The sequence below is a fragment of the Podarcis filfolensis genome, assembly GCF_964270895.1.
Source record: "Podarcis filfolensis genome assembly, chromosome: 4".
Lineage (NCBI taxonomy): Eukaryota > Metazoa > Chordata > Lepidosauria > Squamata > Lacertidae > Podarcis > Podarcis filfolensis.
In genome coordinates this window covers 101,685,979-101,710,302 of record NC_139607.1, presented here as the reverse complement: position 1 = coordinate 101,710,302, position 24,324 = coordinate 101,685,979, and the positions used below count along the sequence as shown (strand labels likewise).

General features: G+C 48.8%; 2 protein-coding genes across 8 annotated transcripts in view; both read left to right on the top strand.

Moving 5' to 3' along the window:
* Window positions 1–3,795, top strand: part of NUP98 (nucleoporin 98 and 96 precursor) — a 45,981-nt gene extending 42,186 nt beyond the window's left edge. For all 7 annotated transcript variants that reach the window (XM_083609529.1, XM_083609527.1, XM_083609533.1 and 4 more), the window contains one exon: window positions 2,356–3,795. In XM_083609529.1, the coding sequence (XP_083465655.1) occupies window positions 2,356–2,573 (218 nt within the window). In that variant the 3' untranslated portion in view covers window positions 2,574–3,795. The remainder of the gene's footprint in view (window positions 1–2,355) is intronic.
* Window positions 3,796–6,980: 3,185 nt separating this feature from the next.
* CHRNA10 (cholinergic receptor nicotinic alpha 10 subunit) lies at window positions 6,981–22,757 on the top strand. The gene is made up of 5 exons (XM_083609952.1): window positions 6,981–7,783; window positions 12,945–13,090; window positions 14,362–14,516; window positions 16,926–17,458; window positions 18,586–22,757. Exons 1-5 carry the CDS (start codon window positions 7,708–7,710, stop codon window positions 19,191–19,193), a joined length of 1,518 nt encoding a protein of 505 aa, XP_083466078.1. The 5' UTR covers window positions 6,981–7,707; the 3' UTR covers window positions 19,194–22,757.
* Window positions 22,758–24,324: the final 1,567 nt, after the last annotated feature.

Here is a 24,324-nt window from a genome sequence, read left to right as displayed (position 1 = left end):
TCGTGTAAATGCAGCACCTGGAGGCTTTTGTGGTGTGGAGTTTAGGTGACACCACAAGTCCATGGTGGTGGTTTGCAGTTGCCTTGTGGAACAACGCAGGGCACAGGGCATGTTGCAAAATGTGGGTTTTATTGTAGTAGTAGTAGTAGTAGTAGTAGTAGTAGTAGTAGTAGTAGTAATAATAATAATAATAATAATAATAATAATAATAATATAATTTATTTGTACCCCGCCCATCTGGCTGGGTTTCCCCAGCCACTCTGGGCGGCTTTCAACAAAGATTAAAAATACATCAAAATGTCACATATTAAAAACTTCCCTGAACAGGGCTGCCTTCAGATGTTTTCTAAATGTCAGGTAGTTGTTTATCTCTGACATCTGGTGGGAGGGCGTTCCACAGGGAGGGTGCCACTACCGAGAAGGCCCTCGGCGCTGGACCTCAGTGTCCGGGTAGAATGATGGGGGTGGAGATACTCCTTCAGGTATACTGTTACTGTTCCTTTATTTATTTCATTTATGAATCCCTTCCCGTGAATCGTTTCCAAATACCAAATGATTGCGGATATAAAAACAGTTTAAGCAATTACCTCTGCAAAACCAACTTCAAGTAATTTCAGAGGCTGAAGGCTTTCCTCATCTTCAAAAAGCCAGTGCCTGCCTGATGCCTTTGGCTGGGTCGGGACGATATGGGATTGGGGGGGCAACTCCCATCTCTTGTGGGGGCGTAATTAGTGCCAGCACCGTCTGTTAAGAGTTTGGGTGTAATCTTCGACACCTCCCTTTCCATGGAGGCGCAGATTGCAGCTATAACAAAGGCGGCATTTTTTCACCTCTGCCAAGCAGTTGGCTCCTTACCTCTCTCGCCCTGACCTAGCCACTGTGATCCACGCGACGGTCACCTCCAGACTGGATTATTGTAACTTGCTCTACGTGGGGCTGCCCTTGAGACTGACCCAGAAACTCCAGCGGGTGCAGAATGCCTTACGGGGTCCTCGCTGCAAGATCACATTCACCCGGTGCTATACCAGCTGCACTGGCTCCCGGTGGAGTACAGGATCAGGTTTAAGGTGCTGGTTTTAACCTTCAAAGCCCTATACGGCCTAGGACCCTCGTACCTACGGGACCGCTTCTCCTGGTATGTCCCACAGAGAAACTTACGATCTTCAAACAAAAACATCTTGGAGGTCCCAGGCCACAGAGAGATTAGGCTGGCCTCAACCAGAGCCAGGGCTTTTTCGGCCGTGGCCCCGATCTGGTGGAACGCTCTGTCACAAGAGACTAGGGCCCTGCGGGACTTGACATCTTTCCGCAGGGCCTGCAAGACAGAGCTGTTCCACCAGGCCTTTGGCCAGGGCGCAGCCTGATTCCCTCCTTTGGCAATCCTCTCAGAACTTCTAGCCCAATGGTTTGCCATTAATTTGATTGGAATTAATTTTATAATGAAATGATTTTAGAATGTTTTAGGCGGGTAGATGTTACATAGCCCTGCTTTCCAGCATCCAGCACAGGCTGGTCCTCTATAGCTCTCTGTGGTTCTGCAGTTGAGAGTTGAGAATCGTGAAGTTGGAGAGATCCATTTAGCCCAAACCCCTGCAATGCAGGAATCATAGCTGCATTCCTGGCTCCATTTCTAAGCTGGGGGGTGACCAGTTTCAGAGACAGGAGTGGACCTTTTGGTTGGATCTAGCAAAGTAGTTAATACACTTGTAACCTGTACAGCTGAAAATGCTGGCAGCGTTAAGATAAATTCAACAGTGTAAATAAGTTTTGATGGATGCAGTACCGTGGTACCTCGGGTTACAGATGCTTCAGGTTACAGACTCCGCAAACCCAGAAATTGTACCTCAGGTTAAGAACTTTGCTTCAGGATAAGAACAGAAATCACGTGGTGGCAGTGCAGGAGGCCCCATTAGCTAAAGTGCTGCTTTAGGTTAAGAACAGTTTCAGGTTAAGAACAGACCTCCAGAACGAATTAAGTTCTTAACCCAAGGTACCACTGTAATGGAATACTAAATGGTATAGTTTTTTATAAAATATGCAGGGACTTACGATATGTAAAATGAATCACGGAAAGAGAAGGGAAGTCATTGATATTTTAAGGATGTACAAATGAGTGTTTTAAATTGGAAAACAGAAAATTTGATAAAAAATTATATTACACTTGTAACCTGAGGTCAGCCAAGAGCACACCATAGACTAGACCAGTCGTGTCTGGTAAATGCAAGGGCTTCTCTCGCTGGAGGTCCATTCCTCTGGGAAATTGGTGTAACAAGCTCAACTGTAAATACTTTTCAAAGCTCTTTGATACGTTCATTCGCTCAAGCCTTCGCTGATTTGCCCCTTTCTCGCACCCAGAAATGGCCAAGCGCATTGTGGACATCCTGCGCGTGGTTTTGAGCCTGCAGCACCCTCCGGACTCTACCTCGGACTCCACCCCGGACGTGCAGAGAGTGCCCCTGCGCCTGCTCGCCCCCCACATTGGCCGCCTCCCCATGCCCGAGGACTACGTGCTGGAGGAGCTGCGTAGCCTCACCCAGGGCTACCTGCGGGAACTGACGGTGGTGGCGCAATGAGGGCAGCTTGCCTCCTCGCCTGGACGTAGCTGCCCTCTCCGAACGATTCATCTGCCCTTTGGCCCCAGGGGTGTAGGCAGCCCCCTTCCTGCGCAACTCCTTCCCACCCCGGGGTGCTGCACAGCCACCACAGGGGGCAAAGTGCAGAGACTGGGCTCTGGTGTTGGGACACCTCCTCCCCCCCCCCCGCCCCCGCTTTCTAGTGTTAATAAAGCCTTTGCCGCAGCAGAAGCCAGCTGTGGGGGTCACTGGACCTGTGGCGGGCAGAGAGCAAGGCACCTTACAGATGGCACAAAAAAATCAGTGTGTGTGTGTATGTATACAGTCAAATCTCCATTTCAACTGAGCTCTGGTCAGTGTTCGTTTGGTTTTTTTTTTGGAGGGGGTGGGGGCTTTGAGTGTGTCCTGCGCTGCTGGGTTTGGACAAGTGGAGTCGACCCTGCTGCCCACGTGCCTTATGGGGCTGAGTCAGATCTGGGTTGTGCTGCCTGGCCTCTGCAAAGAAGGGAGGGAGGTGGAGGCACAGCCAGGATTGGTCTGGAAATGACACCGTTGGCTGATCCTTTCTGGGGGGGGGGGGAATCCCTCAGTGACGTCAGCTTCCTGGCATCCTCTCCTGGGGTGGCACAAATGGCACCCCAGAGTGCTTCTGATCCTTGCAGGGGCCTGGCAGGTTCCCCTCCTTCTGACAGCCTGGCTTTGGGAGACTGGCTTGAGTCTTCAAGCTGAGCTGCGCCTGTTCTTCATGCCGAATCCCTTTGCAAGAAGTGCTGGGGAGGGGGGGACGCAACCTGATTTTAGGTTTTGTGCTGGGGGGGGCGGAGGGGGGGTAATGGCTCAAACCAATCAGTTCAAGGTGGTCATGTTGAATGTGTTTGCCATGTGGTTTCATCATACTGCCGAAAGGGAATTCCAGATGCGGAGCTGGTGAGCTGGCTGGCAGCCTCCAGGGCCCTGGGGTGGACAGTCTGCCCGAATCTCATAGGGCAGGGCGAGGCCTGGTGTGGGAGCTGCCCCTGCAGCCAGTTGTGTGGGACCCCTGGAGGCAGTGCGTGTCTGCGTGTGCGTGTATGTATTGGGGGGGGGGAGATGCCAGCAAAGTGGTGATGCATGAAGATTATGTAAAGGTTTTTATTAAAAACTATAAATAAATGATCCAGATTATTTTCTTGTCTGTTTTTCTGGAAATACCTTTATAAGAAAATAAAAAAAGTTTATAGCATTTTCCTGATTGCCTCTCTTTTTTCCCTTCCCTGCCCCTCTTTTAAGAATCTAATGGCTCAACCTCAGACTTGGGTCTCTATTGTAACTAGGGGGCAGTGTTCAGTTCCGGGGTGTGTGTGTCCCTCTTTAGGAGGAAAGGTGCAGGCACAAGAATTGGGTGTGAGGGGAGCTGTGTTATTCCTCCACCATCCAAAGTGCTACGCTCTGTATACGTTCCTGGGCATCATGAGTGGCGAAGGGGCTGCTGCCCTCAGGCCTTGCTTGCAGGCTTTTCCCTCCAAACATTGTGACTGGAGAGAGTTGGGTGAGATTCTGGCCTGGGATTGGAAACCAGAGCTCTTGATGAGCAAAGTCCAGCTCTCCTCCCCACCCTGGCATTCTCCTTATATGGTGCAAGAAATATTTGCAACACTTTGAAGACTGGCTGTCTTTTTCAGAGACCATTTTGTAAGTGCTCTGTAGTGACCCACTCTATAGCTGCCTCACCTCAAGTCTGGATTTGGTACAAATCATCCCAATCCAGTTCCGGATTCAGAGAAATTGGTTGCATTGCCCCAACTGAACAAGATCATAGAATTGTAGGGTTGGAAGGGAGCATAAAGGCCATCTAGTCCAACCCCCTGTAATGCAGGAATCATTTGCCCAATGTGGGGCTTGAACCCACAACCTTGAGATTTAAGAGTCTCGTGCTCTACTGACTGAGCTATATGGCCTTCAGCTGGACGCAACAGGACCTTACGTTTTCATGATGGTTATGCTCTAGCTCCTCAATCAAAAGCATCACTACCACTTGCTGGGAGAATCATTGTGTGGGAATGTTGAAGGTGGCAGGAGAGGATATATTGATTATTAATATCCTTCCTAACTTGCGCTAGCAAGTTTCATTCCCCCTTTTTTATACAGTGGAAACTCATGTGAGTTTCTTAAGTCAATAAGCAATTCAATCTGGCTTGTCCAGATTGAAATGTGTTCTAATATGTTCCTGGTAAGACCCCTTGAATCCCTCCTAAAAGAATAAAGACACCACAGTCTTACTTTGTTGTTGCTGTTTCGTCATTTAGTCGTGTCCGACTCTTCATGACCCCATGGACCAGAGCACGCCAGGCACCTCTGTCCTCCACTGCCTCCCGCAGTTTGGTCAAACTCATGCTGGTAACCTCGAAAACGCTATCCAACCATCTCGTCCTCTGTCGCCCCCTTCTCCTTGTGCCCTCCATCTTTCCTAACATCAGGGTCTTCTCCAGGGAGTCTTCTCGTGAGGTGGCCAAAGTACTGGAGCCTCAGCTTCACGATCTGTCCTTCCAGTGAGCACTCAGGGCTGATTTCCTTCAGAATGGAGAGGTTTGATCTTCTTGCAGTCTATGGAACTCTCAGGAGTCTCCTCCAGCGCTAGAATTCAAAAGCATCCATTCTTCGGCGATCAGCCTTCTTTATGGTCCAGCTCTCACTTCCATACATCACTACTGGGAAAACCAGAGCTTTAACTATACGGACCTTTGTTGGCAAGGTGACATCTCTACTTCTCAAGATGCTGTCTAGGCCTGTCATTGCCCTTCTCCCAAGAAGCAGGCGTCTTTTAATTTTGTGGCTGCTGTCACCATCTGCAGTGATCACAGTCTTACTGATAAGTAACAAAAAGTACAGTGGTACCTTGGGTTACAGACGTTTCAGGTTACAGACTCCGCTAACCCAGAAATAGTGCTTAAGGTTAAGAACTTTGCTTCAGGATGAGAACAGAAATCGTGCTCCGGCGGTGCAGCGGCAGCAGGAGGCCCCATTAGCTAAAGTGGTGCTTCAGGTTAAGAACGGACCTCCGGAACGAATTAACCCGAGGTACCACTGGGGTTTTACCACTCAGTTTTACTAAGGATCAGGCAGAGCACAGAGTGATCCCTGAAGGCAGGCTTTGGACTTAAACTTACGAACATGTACAAACAGGTTTACCCCATATGGGAGATTACCTGGGGGACTGCTTGGCTGGCAGCCAGCAGTTCAGTCCAGGAAGTTCGCAGGACGAAAAGGGAAGATGGAAGAGTAGAGAGGTGGCAGTGTGACTAGAGCAGGGGTCAGCAAACTTATTCAGCAGGGGGCCAGTCCACTGTCCCTCAGACCTTGTGGGGGGGCCGCACTGTATTTTGAAGGAAAAAGAATGAATGGCTTCCTATGCCCGAAAAAAATAACTCAGAGATGCAGTTTAAATAAAAGCACACATACTCATGTAATAACACGCTGATTCCCGGATTACATCCCACACATAGAACTGTAGAGCTGGAAGGCACTAAGGCTGGGCGATATATCCATAACAAGTTTCATAATTTTTGACCTGCCATTATATTGTGAATCATGATGTGTTTGCGTGCACAAAAATCACAATGGCAAAAAAACCAGCCAGCCAGCCTCTACATAAAGGTAAAGGGTAAAGGGGCCCCTGACTGTTAGGTCCAGTCTATCTCGCTTTACTGGCCGAGGGAGCCGGCGTACAGCTTCCGAGTCATGTGGCCAGCATGACTAAGCTGCTTCTGGTGAACCAGAGCAGCGCACGGAAATGCCGTTTACCTTCCCGCCGGAGTGGTACCTATTTATCTACTTGCACTTTGACGTGCTTTCGAACTGCTAGGTGGGCAGGAGCAGGGACCGAGCAACGGGAGCTCACCCCATTGTGGGGATTCGAACCGCCAACCTTCTGATTGGCAAGCCCTAGGCTCTGTGGTTTAGATCACAGCGCCACCCTTAGCCTCTACATAGCTTCACCCTTATTTCAGACATCGTGACACATCAGTGTATTTCGATGTTTAGCTGGTGATATATCGCAAGGCTGAAAACCAGATATCAGCCAGCCCTAGAAAGGACCCCAGGGGTCATAAAGTCCAACCCCCTGTAATGTAGGGATAGAGCTACTTTCCTTCCACATGGTGCCTGGGGGCTTCCCAGAAGAGGCAGACCTGGGGGCAGAGGCAGACCTGGGGGTTTCAAATTTCAGCACCATCATGTGCCTTGCCAAAACTCGGCACCTCCCCACCTCTCTTGCTTCATTCTGAATAATACTCACAGCATCCCCTGTGGCGCCCCAAAGGCTCCATGCCCAGTGTGACGGAACCAGTCACGCTCCCCTAAATCCGCCTCTTACTGCGGGAAATGGGGACACTGAACCAGATAGACCCCTTGGGTCTCATCCAGCGCTCTGGTTGTTGGCACAGTCCAGCGGCTTGCAGTTTTCAGAGGAGTCGCTCTGCCAGTCTGCTGGGCCTTACGGCGTCCAGAAGACTTCCTTCTATAATTGTCACCTGGCTTCTGCAGTGAGTGCCAAAAGACTGGATTTTTGTGGAATGCCGAACGACCACCAAGCTGATGCTGTACACCTGGGATTCCAGAATGATTGTGCACATTCGGAAACGAAAGTTTCCTTTTGTTTCGCAGATGGCACAGTTTGCTTTCACCAGCCGGCGAGGCCTTTGTGCCCCTTTCTTCCAGACGACTGCAGTCTAAAACAGGCTGATGAGCAAAACCCAAACTCACCTTGACCTGCCGTGTCTCTGCTGCCTTAACACACACACACACAACTCCTTAGGTTGGCTGTGCAGGGCGGATCTTTTGCCAGAGGTTCATTTGCAACCTCCGAGGCTGCTCCTTCCACCTGATGTCACCTACGACCGGCTGGCCGGCTGCTTTTTTTTCCACTCTAGGTAAGGAAAATCCATCGGTGGCTGTCAAAGAAAAGACAGGCTGAGTTGCACAGCGCAGAGTTTACACGCACTGGACCTTCCACACACACAAAGGGTTCCTCTGGATTGCCTCCTCTGCCTTCTCCTCGCTGACTCACGCAGCCATGCTCTCCGGATGACTTAAAGCCCTCCTTCCAGCCGCTTCCGAGATTCGCCACCTCCCACCCCCCAGGTTCACCTTGGCAAGGATGAAGATGTCTCCGAATCCTTGGATGGGCACCTGCCTCCTGTCTGCCTCTTTGCTGGGTCTGCTCTTGGCTCCAGGTAAGACTTTCAAAAGGCTTTGCACCTCTCCTTTATGGTGCCTTGATTTCTTCTTTGCTTCTTATTAGCAGAAGGGGCCGTGCAAATGTGGTGCAAGGAAATTATTCTGCTTTCCCTCTCTCTCTGATGCTTGCTTCAAGGAGTTTTGCTTGTAAGCAAAAGGCTGCTTCCTCCTGGAATTTTGCAAGCCTTCGATCAAGCGGCTGCCCCCCTGCCCCCCCTCCCGGGCCAGCTGCAAATTCTAAGGTTTCGCATTTGACCTCCCACCTGGGAGAGAATTCTACCTGCTCCTCCTCAGGACCCGTGCGTTTGTCTTTGCGATTCGTTTCATACTTGGGAAAAGAGTTGTTTTCACGGCGGGGAGGTTTGTCCTAACAGCTCCATAGAAACTTGGCCCCGGAGAGTTTGCGTCCTGGAATTGCCATCAGCTAAATTGCAATTCAATCGCCCTCTTGCGAGGAAATGCAGGCCAGGCTGCGCTTTGGAAATGCAGCTGGTTAGGGACTGGAAACGTGTGTGTCTTGATCTGTAAGCGAACCTTGCAAGATGTCAATAGACGCGCCTGCCAGGGAAATGGGACACCCGTCATTAAACTTTCAAACCGAGGAAAGGACGGATCTTGCAACATCCCCTGCCTGTTTAGGAGCTTAAAAAACGGAGGAAGAGACAGGTGCCGACAGGGGAGAGCCGGTGGGGTCCAAGTAATGTAGGTGGCTCCATCTGGCGAAGAGAGAGAAGGTCTGGGTTCAAATCCTACCCTTCGCATGGACTAGCTAAGGAGCCCTGGGCAAATTTAGCTGCAATTTCTGTATTGCAGGGAGTTGGACTAGATGCCCCTGGGTCCCCTCCAACGCTACCTTTCAATGATTCTAAATCAGTCTCCCAGCCTCGGTTTCCCTGCTTGTAAAATGGATAGAGGTGTAACCATCCTTTAGTAATGCTGGATGAAAACTGTCCTTTTAAAAGTGGCATGATGGGCACTTCAGGCTAGCTCCACTGTGTTGGAAGGAGGCAGAGCATGCCTTCTGTGGGTGAGAGGCAGCGGGGTGTAGTGGTTAGAGTGTTGGACTAGGCCCTGGGTTCAAATCCCCACACTGGGCCACAAACCTCTCTGGGTATGACTCTGGGCCAGTCCCTCTCCCCCTCAGCCTAGTCTACCTCTCAGGGTCATGGCTGGGGTTAAACGAGGACAGGGAGAACCATGTTCACCACCTTGAGTTCCTGGGAGGAAGAGGTGGAATATAAATGCAAATAATAATAATAATAATTATTATTATTATTATGCTGACTGGGGCTACTTCAGGCTGCCGTCGGCTGCCCTCTCACTCGGGAAGTCTTGGCTGCAGCACAGGAAGGAAGAGATCCTCTCTGCACATGTTGTGGAACGAAAGCCGTGTTCACAGGGCTTCCATGTGGGGAGTCTGTCTTTGCACCCATGTGCAATGCCTTAACCCTGCAAGGCACCGAGGAGGGTCGCTTGCAACTGCTCAGAAGAGTCCCCTCGGACAAACGGCCCTTTTGGAGCTTCTCCTCTGTGGGATTCTGCCCCGGGACAGGGCTGCGAATGTGACCCCCGTGCTTGGTGAGCGGAAGAAATCCAGAGCAGGTGGCCTGCGGAGTCTTGCCGCACTGCGCCTGAGTGTGCGGGGGGGGGGGGATGGCCCTATTGGCCCTGGACAAGACCCCAGGGATCCCAAACGCCCCTTCCCTCCAACGGCAAGCCTGTGTCTGACTCTGGAGGGCTGCCCCATGGAAGATGGAGCCAGTTTGTTTTCTGGCGGACTCAAATGGCAAAGAAATGAGATCCCAGCTAAACACCAGGAATAACTTTCTGGTGGTAAGAGCTGTTCCACAGTGGAATGGACACTTTCCAAGGAAGTGGCAGGGTCTCCTTCCTTGGGGGGTTTTTAAGCAGAGGATGGGGGGGGCATCTGTCACATGAAAGTTGTACATGGGGAGAGGACCATTTTTCTCCCTTTCTTGTAGCGTAGAACTTGTGGGCGTCCAATGAAGCTCAACGTGGGAAGATTCAGGACCGATAAAAAGCAAGTCCTTCTTCCGGCAGCACAGAGTTAATCTATGGAACTCCCTCCTGTTGCAGGAATTTATGTACAGGTTGGGGGGGGTTGCCCCTCCAGCAGATATCATGCACATGCAGCCCACTACCAAAACCAGCACAATCACTTCTGTGACTTTTGTGATTTGTCCCCACAAAACACTTCATCACAGTTTCTTCCTAGCTATTCAAAGGGCCTCTGCTGCACGATACCAAATGTAAGAATTCACTGATAGATGTATCTATGTACTGGCTCATTGGGAAAACTTCAGAAATTCATCTAGACATGTGCGCTCAGCTACTCAGCAGCCCCTCTGCCTGAGTGATAATCCCTGGCATCCTGATACCTGAGTGCCAGACAGGTAGCCATTCCAGAAATAACAAACCCAGATGAAGACAAAAGGGTGTGATTAATTTGGCTGCGAAACAGGGAAATGTAAATATCTCTTTTGTTACACTCCATGGGTGTTTGATGGAGGGCAAGGAGAACCATGGGGCAGGGTCCAGGATGCTCAGATTACTGACACAAGACCTCCCCTTTCATGATGTAACCGTGATGTATTAGTGAGGTAGTTTGGGGGGGTTTAACATGGGGATTAAAGGGACCCCTGACCATTAGGTCCAGCCGCGAACGACTCTGGGGTTGCAGCGCTAATCTCGCTTTATTGGCCGAGGGAGCTGGCGTACAACTTCCGGGTCATGTGGCCAGCATGACTAAGCCGCTTCTGGCGAACCAGAGCAGCGCACGGAAATGCCGTTTACCTTCCTGACGGAGTGGTACTTGTTTATCTACTTGCACTTTGACATGCTTTCAAATTGCTAGGTGGGCAGGAGCAGGAACTGAGCGATGGGAGCTCACCCCGTCGCGGGGATTCAAACTGCCGACCTTCTGATCGGCAGGCCCTAGGTTCTGTGGTTTAGACCACAGTGCCACCCGCGTCCCTAACATGGGGATTAGCAGCTAATAAAAGTTTGGATTCTCTTTTGTTTGGGGCTTCCATCTTGTTCCACCTGGTTGCAGGTGGGAGTCCTGTCTCGACAGTCTTCAATAAAGACCAAGCCTACTGGCTGCTATTTTGCTCTGGTATTCCTGGCTGGTGTCCTTGTTTTTTTGTGTGCAAGCGAGCCCTCATATTTCTCTGCTAACACTCCCACAGGAGGCAGCGATTTCCATCAACTGAGAGGCAACCTTTGGCACCCACACCCTGTGATAGGAATTCTGAGGTCTTAGATATATGTTAAATGTTCACAAGTGTACCAACCAAGCACGTACATAGATCAGCACAGGAAGACCGACCTGGAACCGTTTTGATTCCCAAACTGACCAAATGTTTTCTCTGCAAGGTCAAAGGAAAATGGAAAAGCCTCCCCATTGTCTTTTCCTTCACAAATCCTGTCTTAAGGGTATGTCTGTATTTGAATAGTATTTGAATTGTTCTGGGTTCCTCCTCCTTTCCTGCGTGTGAGGGGAGCACCCTGTTACAACAGATCAATAAAGATCAAGCTTACTAGCTGCTTTGCTTCTCAATATTCTCTGGTTGGCCTCTGTTATTTTCTCCTACCAATAGGGAACCTATATATGGACTCTTGGATACCCCATAAGGGAAAAAGGGCAGTTTTTTGTTTACAACAGATGGCAACCACGAAGGGACATTTGGTTACTCGGATTCTGGGAGCGAGGAAGGACTGGTGATCCAGCACGCACCAGGCAGTTTGCCAGGAGGAATAACCTGTCCTCCATCGATCCCAGGGTCTGGAAATAACTGGAGGTCCAGCGGGGTTAACCAGAGGTCCAGCGGGGTTAACAGACCAAAAGTCAGGAATTTACTGTGCTGTGAAATATGCTTCCAGCAGGGATGTAGCAGGGCAATGTCCCTTTCAAGTTCATCAGTTTTGTTGAGTGAAATAAATGAAATAGCTCAGTTGGGATAGCTAAGCTGGTAGAGCAGCTGAATTCTTAAATTCAGGGTTGGGGGTTTGAGCCCCATGTTGGGCATGTTGGAGGGGTTGGACTAAATGATCCTTGTACAAACTTAACATACAGAATTAGAATTAATTATAATTAATTAATTAATTAGAATCAGAATTAAAGTAGCTGTATTACTACAAAGGAATTTCAGAAATAGACTGGAAAGAGAAGCTGCTGAATTGCAACTCATTACCAAACTTAAAACCATGGAGAGACCTGGTCTGAACAAAGACATTGGATTCTTATCTCATTATACATGACAAAGCCATTTTTCACCTTCTCACCCCTTGCTTTTTCCTGTAAGACCTATTGCAGTCGTTAAGAGTCGTCAACAGGCTCATCTCAGCTATCTGCCAACCACCCATTCCCTCCACCCTTCTGAGTAATACCCCTCCCCACCTTCTCACTATATAGAAGGATCTGGCAACTTCTGTTTCAGTGTATCTGAAGAAGTGTGCATGCACACGAAAGCTCATACGAAGAACTAACTTAGTTGGTCTTTAAGGTGCTACTGGAAGGAAATTTTTTTTTTGTTTTGAATACAGAATTAGAGAACAAGAAACATGTACGTTTAAAGAAGAATGTAAAACGTTCACTGAATATATGGGTGGAAATTGTGTTCATTTAAAAACGCTGGTAGCACTAAGATAAATTCAACAGTATATATAAGTTTTGATGGATGTAACAATGGTTTAGTTCATGTAAAATATGCAGGGATGTGTGGTATGCAAAATGAACCACCAAAAGAGAAGATGGGAAGTCATTGATTTAAGGTTGTTTAAATGAATATTTTGAAATGTAAATTAGACAATTTAATAAAAATTATATATTAGGACTGGATGACCCTTGTTGTCCCTTCCAACTCTACGATTCTGTGAAATAGTTTTAACTGGATTTCCAATAAATGTGCAACTAAATTGCTGTTGCTTTGAAGTTTCTTGTGTTCCTATCTTTCTTAGTGGGTTGTGCAAACTGTCATTCCGCTTTTCATAGGGTAGAGAAGGGGGCACAGGCATTTATGGAACCAAGGTTTTGGTGGCCTTTAAATATTTTGGAAACAGCTGACATGGACCTTTCCTTTGTTCTCTCCCCACCCCCTTCTCCCTGCCCCACAACTTGGCCTCCTTTTTCCCCAGGCTGCTCAGGGGCTCAGGGCAAGTTTGCCTACAAGCTGCTCAGTGACCTGTTTGCCAACTACTCCAATGCGCTGCGTCCAGCGGAAGACACAGACAGAGCTCTCAATGTCACGCTGCAGGTCACCCTGTCCCAGATCATCGACATGGTGAGTCCTTTGGTGCTTGGACGGCGGGTGCAAGCGGCTTCAAATGCAGCTGCAGGTCGGAGCGCTCTTGTCGGAAGAGGCTGAACGGCTATGGATAGATCCACTGTGTCTTGCACCCCATTGCAAGGGGTTTTGGTCTTGGTTGGCTAGGGCAAGGGCCCTGTTTTGCCAAACTGCTTTGAGTTCTCTTTCCCCAACTGAAAGACTTTCATTCGCCATTTGCTTAAAGGGTAAAGGGACCCCTGACCATTAGGTCCAGTCGTGGACAACTCTGGGGTTGTGGCGCTCATCTTGTTTTTTGATCATCTAATAAGTCTTCATTCAATCTCCATCTAAATGAAATATGACTTTTTTTTTGCATTTCAGGGAGGTAAGCAAATGGCTAGGGCTGGCTGATCGACAGGGTGAGCTCCCGTTGCTCTGTCTCTGCTCCTGCCAACCTAGCAGTCAAAAGCACGTCAAAGTGCAAGTAGATAAATAGGTACCGCTCTGGCGGGAAGGTGAACGGCGTTTCCGTGCACTGCTCTGGTTCGCCAGAAGCGGCTTAGTCATGCTGGCCACATGACCCAGAAGCTGTATGCCGGCTCCCTCGGCCAGTAAAGCGAGATGAGCGCCGCAACCCCAGAGTCAGCCATGACTGGACCTAATGGTCAGGGGTCCCTTTACCTTTACTTTTAACATACAATGGGCATAACATACAACAATACAAACAACCAGATAAAAGACTTCCTTTACCTGTATCTGGCCTCCTTATTTACTTCCTATAAATGTTTCCTTTATGAATAATTATTAAGAATTTTCTAATTATAACTTAAATATCCACAAAGTCTCCTGAAGACATTAATCAAAACAAGTCCAGGTATGTATTTTAGGGCACTGTTTTGTGAAGTATTCCCTGCGTTTTCCCCATGCTTTTTGAAACTCTTGTCTAGTGTGATCTCTAATTGCTTCTGTTAATCTAGCCAGTACAATATACCGTACTAGATAACAGTTTGTCTTGCCATTCCTTTTCTGTTGGCACAGTTTCTTTTTTCCAGTTTTTAGCAATTAGGATTAGAAACCAGACTGGGCAATGGCACTTGGTCTATTTCTTCCTCGCCTCTAAAGAAAAAAAGGAGGTATTGCAATGGGTGTGTGTGTGTGTGTGTGTGTGTGTGAAAGCCGATTTTCCCCAGATTCTCCATCCGATGCCCCGCTCTGCAAGAAAAGCAGAGCATAAGGTGTGCTCCTTGCACCCTGTATCTGAGGTTGTTTTCCCTCTTGCCTTGCAGGATGAGAGGAATCAAATCTTGACGGCTTACCTGTGGATCCGGCAGGTGTGGGTGGACGCCTACCTGAGCTGGGAGAAGGAGGCTTACGATGGCATTGACACCATACGGATCCCAAGCAGCTATGTCTGGAGGCCGGACATCGTTCTGTATAACAAGTAGGTTTCACAGAAGGCCCCCTGTGGCACCACAGCCCTTCCCTTTAAAAGATGTTCTGCGAAGGTGTTTTTTGATGAACTAAGTGGAAGACTATGAGTCACGGGAGCAGGGAGAGAAAGTGTCTGGATTCAGCAGTGCTTTAAGTTTGTTTTTGGTTGTTAGTCTGCTAATGTTCTTCATATTGTTTTGTGGGTTATGAGTCCTGGAACGCTCTGCAAATTTTATAAAATGGCTTCTTGTGGTTGTGCTGTTTAATCCATTTTATAAGTTGTTTTGCTAATGATTTATAGAAGGTGATTGTTTTATTGTTGATTTGTTCATTATTTTATATATGTTGCAAGTGGCGCTGTGGGTTAAACCACTGAGCCTTGGGCTTGCCGATTGGAAGGTCGGCGGTTCGAATCCCTGTGACGGGGTGAGCTCCTGTTGCTCAGTTCCAGCTCCTGCCAACCTAGCAGTCAAAGTACATGTCAAAGTGCCAGTAGATAAATAGGTACCACTCTGGTGGGAAGGTAAATGGCGTTTCCGTGCGCTGCTCTGGTTCGCCAGAAGCGGCTTAGTCATGCTGGCCACATGACCCGGAAGCTGTACGCCGGCTCCCTCAGCCAATAAAGTGAGATGAGCACCGCAACCCCAGAGTCGGCCACGACTGGACTCAATGGTCAGGGGTCCCTTTACTAAGTTACTTTACTAAGTTACTATTTATTGTTTTTATATCATTTGTATTAAGTCTCCAACAATATTTCAAACCATTTATCATTATACAATTTTTTTAACATACAAAGTTTCTTATTGACTTTACACCCCTCCTTTCCCCATGTTTTTTTTCTACTCCTTTTTATTAGCTGTTTTACAACACATAAATTTTGATTATCTAAACCCCTTGACCATTATTATTATGATAGTTCTAAAATAGTTATTAATAGTAGTTATTATTTATTGTATGTAAGCCGCTTTGTGACTCACATGAGTGAAAAGCAGCGTAGGATTATAGTACAATGGTACCCCGGTTTTTGAACATCTCGAAAGTCAAACAAAAACCCGGAAGTAACTGCTTCGGTTTTCGAATGCTTTTCGGGACTGAAACGTGCTGCATGGCTTCCCTATTGAGTTTTCCGGAAGTAAATGCTTCCGGAAGTAATTGCTTCGGTTTTCGAACGTTTCAGAATGGATTACGTTCGAAAACCGAGGTACCACTCTAAATCAAATGAAATGGATGTTCTCCTGAAAACGGAGAGCTGCTTTCTTGACTCAGCACTGACACTTCCTCGGAAACTGCAATTATTCCAGAATGCGGCAGCCAGACTGGTGACTGGGAGCGGCCGCCGAGACCACATAACACCTGAAAGACCTTCATTGGCTCCCAGTATGTTTCTGAGCACAAATCAAAGTGCTGACCTTGAAAGCCCTAAACGGCCTCGGTCTAGTATACCTGAAGGAGCATCTCCACCCCCATCGTCCATCCTGGACACTGAGGTCCAGCGCCAAGGCCTTCTGGCGGTTCCCTCCCTGTGAGAAGTGAGGTTACAGGGAACCAGGCAGAGGGCCTTCTTGGTGGTGGTGCCCACCCTGTGGAATGCCCTCCCATCAGACGCCAAGAAAATAAACTATCTGACTTTTAGAAGACATCTGAAGGCAGCCTTGTTTAGGGAAGTTTTTAATGTTTAATGCTGCCAGACCTATCGCACAGGGGTGTTGTGGGGATTAGATGGGGTGGTGGTGGTGGTAGAACCATGTAAGTCACTTCAAGCTTCAGGGAGGAAAAGCCAGGATATGAATGCAATAAGCAAGCAATTCTTTGGTGCTCACATTAGGGGAACTGTGTGCCAGACATGTAAACAAGGAATCTTTGCAGGACAGGATTTCCCTCCTGCTTAACCACGTGGAGTGGGGTGGGGTGGGGGACAAAATCTGGGCCTTGCAATGGGAAAACGTGGAGGTGCCATGTTGTATGTTTGTGGGGTGGGGGGAAAGAAGTGGTAGAAATCTGGAGCAGGAGAGCTGGAATGTGGGGAATTACCACATTTTTCCGTCTATAAGACACCACCATGTATAAGACACCCCCTATTTTTTGTTTTTAATACAGTGATAACTCGGGTTATGCTTCAGGATACATACTCCGCTAACCCAGAAATAGTGCTTCAGGTTAAGAACTTTGCTTCAGGATGAGAACAGAAATGGTGCTCCAGCGGCGCGGCGGCAGCAGGAGGCCCCATTAGCTAAAGTGGTGCTTTAGGTTAAGAACAGTTTCAGGTTAAGAACAGACCTCCGGAACAAATTAAGTACTTAACCCGAGGTACCACTGTATTCTGTTGGGAGCCTCCCAGAGTGGCTGGGGAAACCCAGCCAGATGGGTGGAGTATAAATAATAACAATAATACTTATTTCTCTCCTTTCCCCTCCTCCAGCGCCGACGACCAGTTCACGGGCTCGATGGAGACCAACGTGGTGATCCACTCGGACGGCCAGATCATGTGGGACTCTCCGGCCATCACCAAGAGCTCCTGCAAGGTGGACGTCTCCTACTTCCCCTTTGACGGCCAGCAGTGCCGACTGACCTTTGGCTCCTGGACGTACAACGGCAACCAGATCGACATCCTGAACAAGCAGGAGACGGGGGACCTGACGGACTTCGTGGAGAATGTGGAATGGGAGGTGCTGGGAATGCCGGCCAAGCGCAGCGTGGTCACCTACGGGTGCTGCTCGGAGCCCTACCCGGACGTCACCTACACGCTGCTCCTCAAGAGGAGGGCTTCCTTCTACATCTTCAACCTGCTTCTCCCCTGCATCATGATCTCTTTCCTGGCCCCGCTGGGCTTCTACCTCCCGGCCGACTCCGGGGAGAAGGTGTCCCTGGGGGTGACTGTCCTCCTGGCACTGACCGTCTTCCAGCTGCTGGTGGCCGAGAGCATGCCCCCTTCGGAGAACGTGCCCCTCATCGGTGAGTAATCCCTGGGGGGAGAAGGTGAGGATTGTAGCATCTCTGGACCCCGCCCAGAAACAAGGAAACTGAAAAAAGGGATATTGCATGTTTGGGGTTGACATCTGCAGGATCTGATTTCTTTCCGCAGGGCCTGTAAGACGGAGTTGTTCCCCCTGGCCTTTGGCTTGGAATCAACTTGATCCCCTTCCCCTCTTTCCTTTTTCCTTTCTCCTTCTGTGATGGAACTCCTAGTTGGGGACTTCCCTGGCTTTTTTCTGGCCCACGTAGGACCAGTCTGGATAATTGGCCTTGGTGAAGATTTGACATTTTCATCCCCAAAAAAGTTTTTGATTTGAGTTTCTACTGAAATGAGGTTGCATTTAATGTTGCATTTTAATTTTGTTTTTAAGTTGTATTTTAATCAATTGGTTTTATACCTGGTGTTAGCCGCCCTGAGCCTGGTCTTGGCTGGGGAGGGCAGGTTTTTTTTAAATTTTAATATTTTTAAAAAATTTAATAAATTTACAGTGGTACCTTGGGTTACATACACTTCAGATTACATACGCTTCAGGTTACAGACTCCGCTAACCCAGAAATAGTACCTTGGGTTAAGAACTTTGCTTCAGGATAAGAACAGAAATCGTGCTCTGGTGGCGCGGCGGCAGCAGGAGGCCCCATTAGCTAAAGTGGTGCTTCAGGTTAAGAACAGTTTCAGCTTAAGAACGGACCTCTGGAACGAATTAAGTACTTAACCCGAGGTACCACTGTAATAGTTTTTAAAATTTTTAATAATTTTTAAAATAATAATAATAATAATAATAGTAATAATAATTGATGTTTTATTCTGTTTTTATTGTGTGTTTTTTATTGTGGGAGGTGCCCAGAGTGGCTGGGGAAACCCACCTGGATGGGGGGGGGTAATAACTAATAAAATATAACAATAATAATAATACATATTAATAATACCTGCGAAGGTCTCATGTTGCCTTCCCCAGCCTGGTGCTCCCTCAATTTCAGGCTCCTGGTGAGATCTGATGGGAGTTGTAGCCCAGCACCCCGGATTGGTGAGATGGCCGCTCTCAGGTGCTAAAGGAGCGTCTCCTCTTGTCCGTCCGTCCCCCGCTCCCCGACCCCTCCACCTGCAGGCAAATACTACATCGCCACCATGACCATGATCACGGCCTCGACCGCCTTGACCATCTTCATCATGAACATCCACCACTGCGGCCCTGGCGCCAAACCCGTCCCCAGGTGGGCCAAGAAGCTCATCCTGCAGTACATGGCCCGCATCTTCTTCGTCTACGAAGTGGGGGAGAGCTGCAGGAGCCCCCGGCCGGAGCCAGAGCCCGCCCCCAAAGCCCGCGTGGCCAACGGCGGGGGCCCCACGCGGGGGGTGGGCAGGGGGAGATCCCCCGGCGAGGAAGCCCTGCCCCGCCGGTCTCCTTCGCAGGGGCCCAGCAGCCCCTCGGAGCAGCCCGGCTGGGGCGAGGGCAGCCAGTACGTGGACCTGGAGGGCGGGGAGGGCGAGTCTGCGGATCAGGCCCCCTGCGCCAAGAGCCGCTGCCTCTGCCACCACCACAGCATCCTCAGGAACGTGGAGTACATTGCCAACTGCTTCCGGGACCAGAAGGCGGCTTCCAGGCGGACCGGGGAGTGGAAGAAGATCGCCAAGGTGATGGACCGCTTCTTCATGTGGGTCTTCTTCGCCATGGTATTCATCATGAGCGTCCTCATCATGGGCAAAGCCATCTGAGATGCCCCAGAGGAGCAGGAAGCATGCCAGCAAAGCCTCCTTCCTGCTCCTCAGCCGGCTGCTGCGATATCATCATCATCATTTTTTGGAAGGAGAACTTGCCCTGCAAAATGTGGGTCACGCAGGGCTGGCGGACGGTGCTGGCAGAAGGTCCAATCCGCTGGCAGGACTAGGGCATTTCTGATGGGCACCCAGGGAAGTGTGAGCTGGACAGGTGAACCCCAAGACCCCTTGGGATGCCATAGGTGGTGCTGGGGTGCAGCTCTTGGACCGTGGGGGGTGGGCAACAGCATGTCCAGGGGCCCTGGGGGTCCCTTCCAACTCTACAGTCCTGTGTCGAGCCAGAAATTGGATGCTACGGACATGGCCGCTGCTTCTGCATCCACCACCACACCCATCTAGCGGATGGGCGATTTAGTTTTTGGCTGCTGCACACACACACATGCCCCACAACCCTAGGAGGAGAGGAACAGCTGCCAAGTCGGGACATGGGTTCATTCATCTCAGTATTGTCTACACTGATGGACAGCAGCTCGCCAGGGTTTCAGGCAAGGGATTCTTTTCCAGCCCTCTCTGGAAGACGCCTTTGGGGAATGAATATGGGACCTTCTACATGCAAGACCTCCTGGTCTACGGCTCTGTCCACACTGCAGCTTAATGTGAATTGTGAACCCCTCATGCTTCCTTTAATTCCTCCTTGGATGCAAGCAGCAGTCTCTTCCGTCTACTGATATTGCACGCTTTCTCCTCCCAGAATCCCAAGGTTCCCTATTGCTTTGAAAATCCAAACAGGAGAGCGCCATCAATGGCATTGGTGCAATTTGCGATTATGCAAACACTTGCACCATCGGTAGTTGGTCTAGATGACCCTTTGCCCCTTCCAGCCCTATAATTCTGTTGTTGTTGTTGTTGTTTAGTCATTTAGTCGTGTCCGACTCTTCGTGACCCCCTGGACCAGAGCATGCCAGGCACTCCTGTCTTCCACTGCCTCCCGCAGTTTGGTCAAACTCATGCTGGTAGCTTCGCAAACACTATCCAACCATCTCATCCTCTGTCGCCCCCTTCTCCTTGTGCCCTCCATCTTTCCCAGCATCAGTGTCTTCTCCAGGGAGTCTTCTCTTCTCATGAGGTGGCCAAAGTACTGGAGCCTCAGCTTCAGGATCTGTCCTTCCAGTGAGCACTCAGGGCTGATTTCCTTCAGAATGGATCAGTTTGTTCTTCTTGCAGTCCATGGGACTCTCAAGAGTCTCCTCCAGCACCAGAATTCAAAAGCACCTATAATTCTAGGATGATGCAAATGCAGAGTTTTAGTGCCTAGGGCAGCACTGAGTTCGGCCTTCTGCAAATCCCATTTAACAGCCCTGCTCCCACTCCAAAACCAACCAGCCAGCCAACCCAAGAAGCCCTAACATGTTTCTAGCCCTCCTGGAGACCAGCTTGATGAAGCTGGGCTGACGCAGGACACAAAGGCTTCTGTGTTTGTGGAACAGAAGCGGAATGCCCTGAGGTTGAGGGTCAGCTGTCCTGCCTCCTGCATGGCTTTGGGCCCTTCCGCCGTGGCCAGCGGAACAGAACATGCACAGCTATATCCAAAACTATATTGGTTGTAACAACAGCAACAACTTATTATTTATACCCTGCCCATCTGGCTGGGTTTCCCCAGAGAGAGCCAGTGTGGTATAGTGGTTAAGAGTGGTGGACTCTTAATCTGGTGAACCGGGTTCGTGTCTCTGTTCCTCCACATGCAGCTGCTGGGTGACCTTGGGCCAGTCACACTTCTCTGAAGTCTCTCAGCCCCACTCACCTCACAGAGGAAGGGAAAGGAGAATGTGAGCCGCTTTGAGACTCCTTCGGGTAGTGATAAAGCGGGATATCAAATCCAAACTCTTCTTCTTCTTCCCCAGCCACTCTGGGTGGCTCCCAACATAATATTAAAAACACAATAAAACATCAAAAATTAAAAGCTTCCCTAAACAGGGCTGCCTTCAGATGTCTTCTAAAAGTCAGATAGCTGTTTATTTCCTTGACATCTGACGGGAGGGCGTTCCACCGGGTGGGCGCCACCACCAAGTGATTTACCTAAGTCATGCCGATCAGAGATTTCGGCTTCAGAATCTGGCTCCTGCCCCCCCCTTAGTGCAGAATCCACAATGAGTTCATTCCCTCTTTTAGCAATACTGAGTTGAGCATGGATCTTTGCTTAAGCACAATAGGGAGAAATTGGCAGGTGTAAAGAAGCCCCAAAGCTTTCAGAAGTTCAAAAGGATTTAGTCCCAAGGGACAAAAAACCTTGGCATTGAAAGCGGCATAGTTGATGTTGTTGTTGTTGTTTAGTCATTTAGTCGTGTCCGACTCTTCGTGATCCCCTGGACCAGAGCACGCCAGGCACTCCTGTCCTCCACTGCCTCCCGCAGTTTGGTCAAACTCATGCTGGTAGCTTTGAGAACACTGTCCAGCCATCTCGTCCTCTGTCGTCCCCTTCTCCTTGGGCCCTCCATCTTTCCCAACATCAGGGAGTCTTCTCTTCTCCTGAGGTGGCCAAAGTCTTGGAGCCTCAGCTTCAGGATCTGTCCTTCCAGTGAGCACTCAGGGCTGATTTCCTTCAGAATGGAGAGGTTTGATCTTCTTGCAGTCCATGGGACTCTCAGGAGTCTCCTCCAGCACCAGAATTCAAAAGCATCCATTCTTTCGCGATCAGCCTTCTTTATGGTCCAGCTCTCACTTCCATACAGCACTACTGGGAAAACCAGAGCTTTAACTATACGGACCTTTGTTGGCAAAGTGATGTCTCTGCTTTTTAAGAGTGCTTTAAATGTGTGCATGTTTCCCAGGGGGACTTTCTCCTCTGTCCTTCTTGTCACATTTCATCGCTTGCCCGAATCCTGAAATGCCAATTATCACTCTCGCTTTGGTTACGCTTGCTTGCTTCTACCTTGTGCAACCCGCCGACGAGATCTTAATTTGGGGATAAACTTGCTCGTTTGCAGGCTTGAGAGCACCCCACCTTCAAGCCAAATGTTCGGGTGTGTTTCCGTGACTTTTTTCTTGTGTTACATTTTCGACCACCCTTTCCATTCCTCCCCAAACTTCCAAGGCAATCTCAGTCTAGACGAGGTCGGGCGCCAGAATCCCTGAGCTTGAACAGGCCTCTGGCGGGCCAAGGAAGCTCACAGCTGACCCCACTGGCCCCTGGGAGGAGAAGCCGATCCCATGTACGTTCCTCCAATGGTGCAAAAAATGGACGATGCGCCTTTGCAATGGGAAAGGACACTTCCCTGTGTATTCTGAGCTTTGGTTCAAATGAGCTGGGCAAGGGGTAAAATGAATTAGTTCGGAAGGCCATGGATTTTAATAAAGGTCAAAGCCATCAGGTGAGTCAGCCGGGGGGCAGCTGTGGGAGGGGGACCACGGACCCTTTTGCTTCGTCGATCCACTGATCCTAAAATGGGACGAGGGTGTTCTCAGCTTCCTTCCACCTGAGACACCTTCGTGCTCCACCTGCAGATTCTCAACAGGGAACTCGAAACAGATGTGGAAATGATAATAAAGTCCTCAAAAAGCCAACCGTTTCTCTGCGTCTGCAAGGTTCTCTCTGGGGTTGTCTTGTCTTTTTGCCCATCTTCTGCCCCAGTGGCTTTCTTTTTCTTTTACTAAATTTTATTTAACATAATTATTACAAAATACAAGCAAAATACATACATACATATATTTTTCAGATAGGCACACATGTATAAGAAAGAACAAAAAAGAAAAAAGGAAGAAAAAGGAAAAAGAAAAAATAAGAAGAAAAATTGGAAGAATTTCTTCCAAATTTATTCTACAAATATCTCAGTGATAACATTTCACTGATTGACTTCCATCGCTGACACTGCACTTCCTATATACATTTTAAGCGAATTTGTATCTGTTATTCCGTATTTTCCCCATACAATCTCATACAAATATTCTAATCAATAAGTTTTCTAAATCTTTCATAAATCTATTCTAAACACAGCCAATACCTTACACTTACCGGTAATCCTTGTCTTCAGAAATATAAATATAAATGCCCCAGTGACTTTCAAAGGGGTCTCGGGGGGGGGGGGCTGGACTGCATGACCTTTGTGATCCCTTCCAACTCTGTAGTTCTGTGATTTAGCTCTGCTCCACTGGGGCCTGGCTAGCTACAAACGAATGGAGCAGAACCACGGGGCTGGATCAGCAATCCACACCGAGAGGCAGCGTGGTGCAGCGGTTAGAGATCAGGGTTCGAATCCCCAACTCAGCCACGAAGTTCATTGGCTTACCTGGGGGCCAGTCACTGCCTCTCAGCCAGACCTATCGCACAGGGGTGTTGTGGGGATTAGATGGGGTGGTGGTGGTGGTAGAACCATGTAAGTCACTTCAAGCTTCAGGGAGGAAAAAGCCGGGATATAAATGCAATAAGCAAGCAATTCTTTGGTGCTCACATTAGGGGAACTGTGTGCCAGACATGTAAACAAGGAATCTTTGCAGGACAGGATTTCCCTCCTGCTTAACCATGTGGAGTGGGGTGGGGTGGGGACAAAATCTGGGCCTTGCAATGGGAAAACGTGGAGGCACCATGTTGTATGTTTGTGGGGTGGGGGGAAAGAAGTGGTAGAAATCTGGAGCAGGAGAGCTGGAATGTGGGGAATTACCGTGTTTTTCCGTCTATAAGACGCCCCCATGTATAAGATGCCCCCAAATTTTGTACATTATTTTTTAGGGGGGGAAACCTAGTCTTATACATGGAAAAATATGGCATTCTGTCTATTTTTTTATCCCAATTACAGTGGTACCTTGGTTCTCAAATGCCTTGGTACTCAAACAACTTGGAACCCAAACACTGCAAACCCAGAAGTAAGTGTTCCTGTTTGCGAACTTTTTTCGGAAGCTGAACATGCTCCGTTTTGAGTGTTACACTTCAGATTTGAGTGCCACACTTTCGTTTTGAGTGTTCCGCTGAGGTCTGTCTGTTTTTGCTATTTATTTTTTGTTTTTGTTTTTGCAGCTCTTTTTGTTTTTGTGACTGTGTGGAACCCACTTCAGCTACTGATTGATTGATTGATTGTGTGACTGCGATGCATTGTTTATTGCTTTCCTTTTATGCATCAATGGTCTCGTTAGATAG

Bases quoted from the DNA above. Each gene is read 5' to 3' on its own strand.
- CHRNA10 (XM_083609952.1), top strand. From the start codon at position 7,708: ATGAAGATGTCTCCGAATCCTTGGATGGGCACCTGCCTCCTGTCTGCC. The intron at 7,784-12,944 runs GTAAGACTTTCA...CTTTTTCCCCAG, and splicing joins GGGTCTGCTCTTGGCTCCAG to GCTGCTCAGGGGCTCAGGGC. The intron at 17,459-18,585 runs GTGAGTAATCCC...CTCCACCTGCAG, and splicing joins GGAGAACGTGCCCCTCATCG to GCAAATACTACATCGCCACC.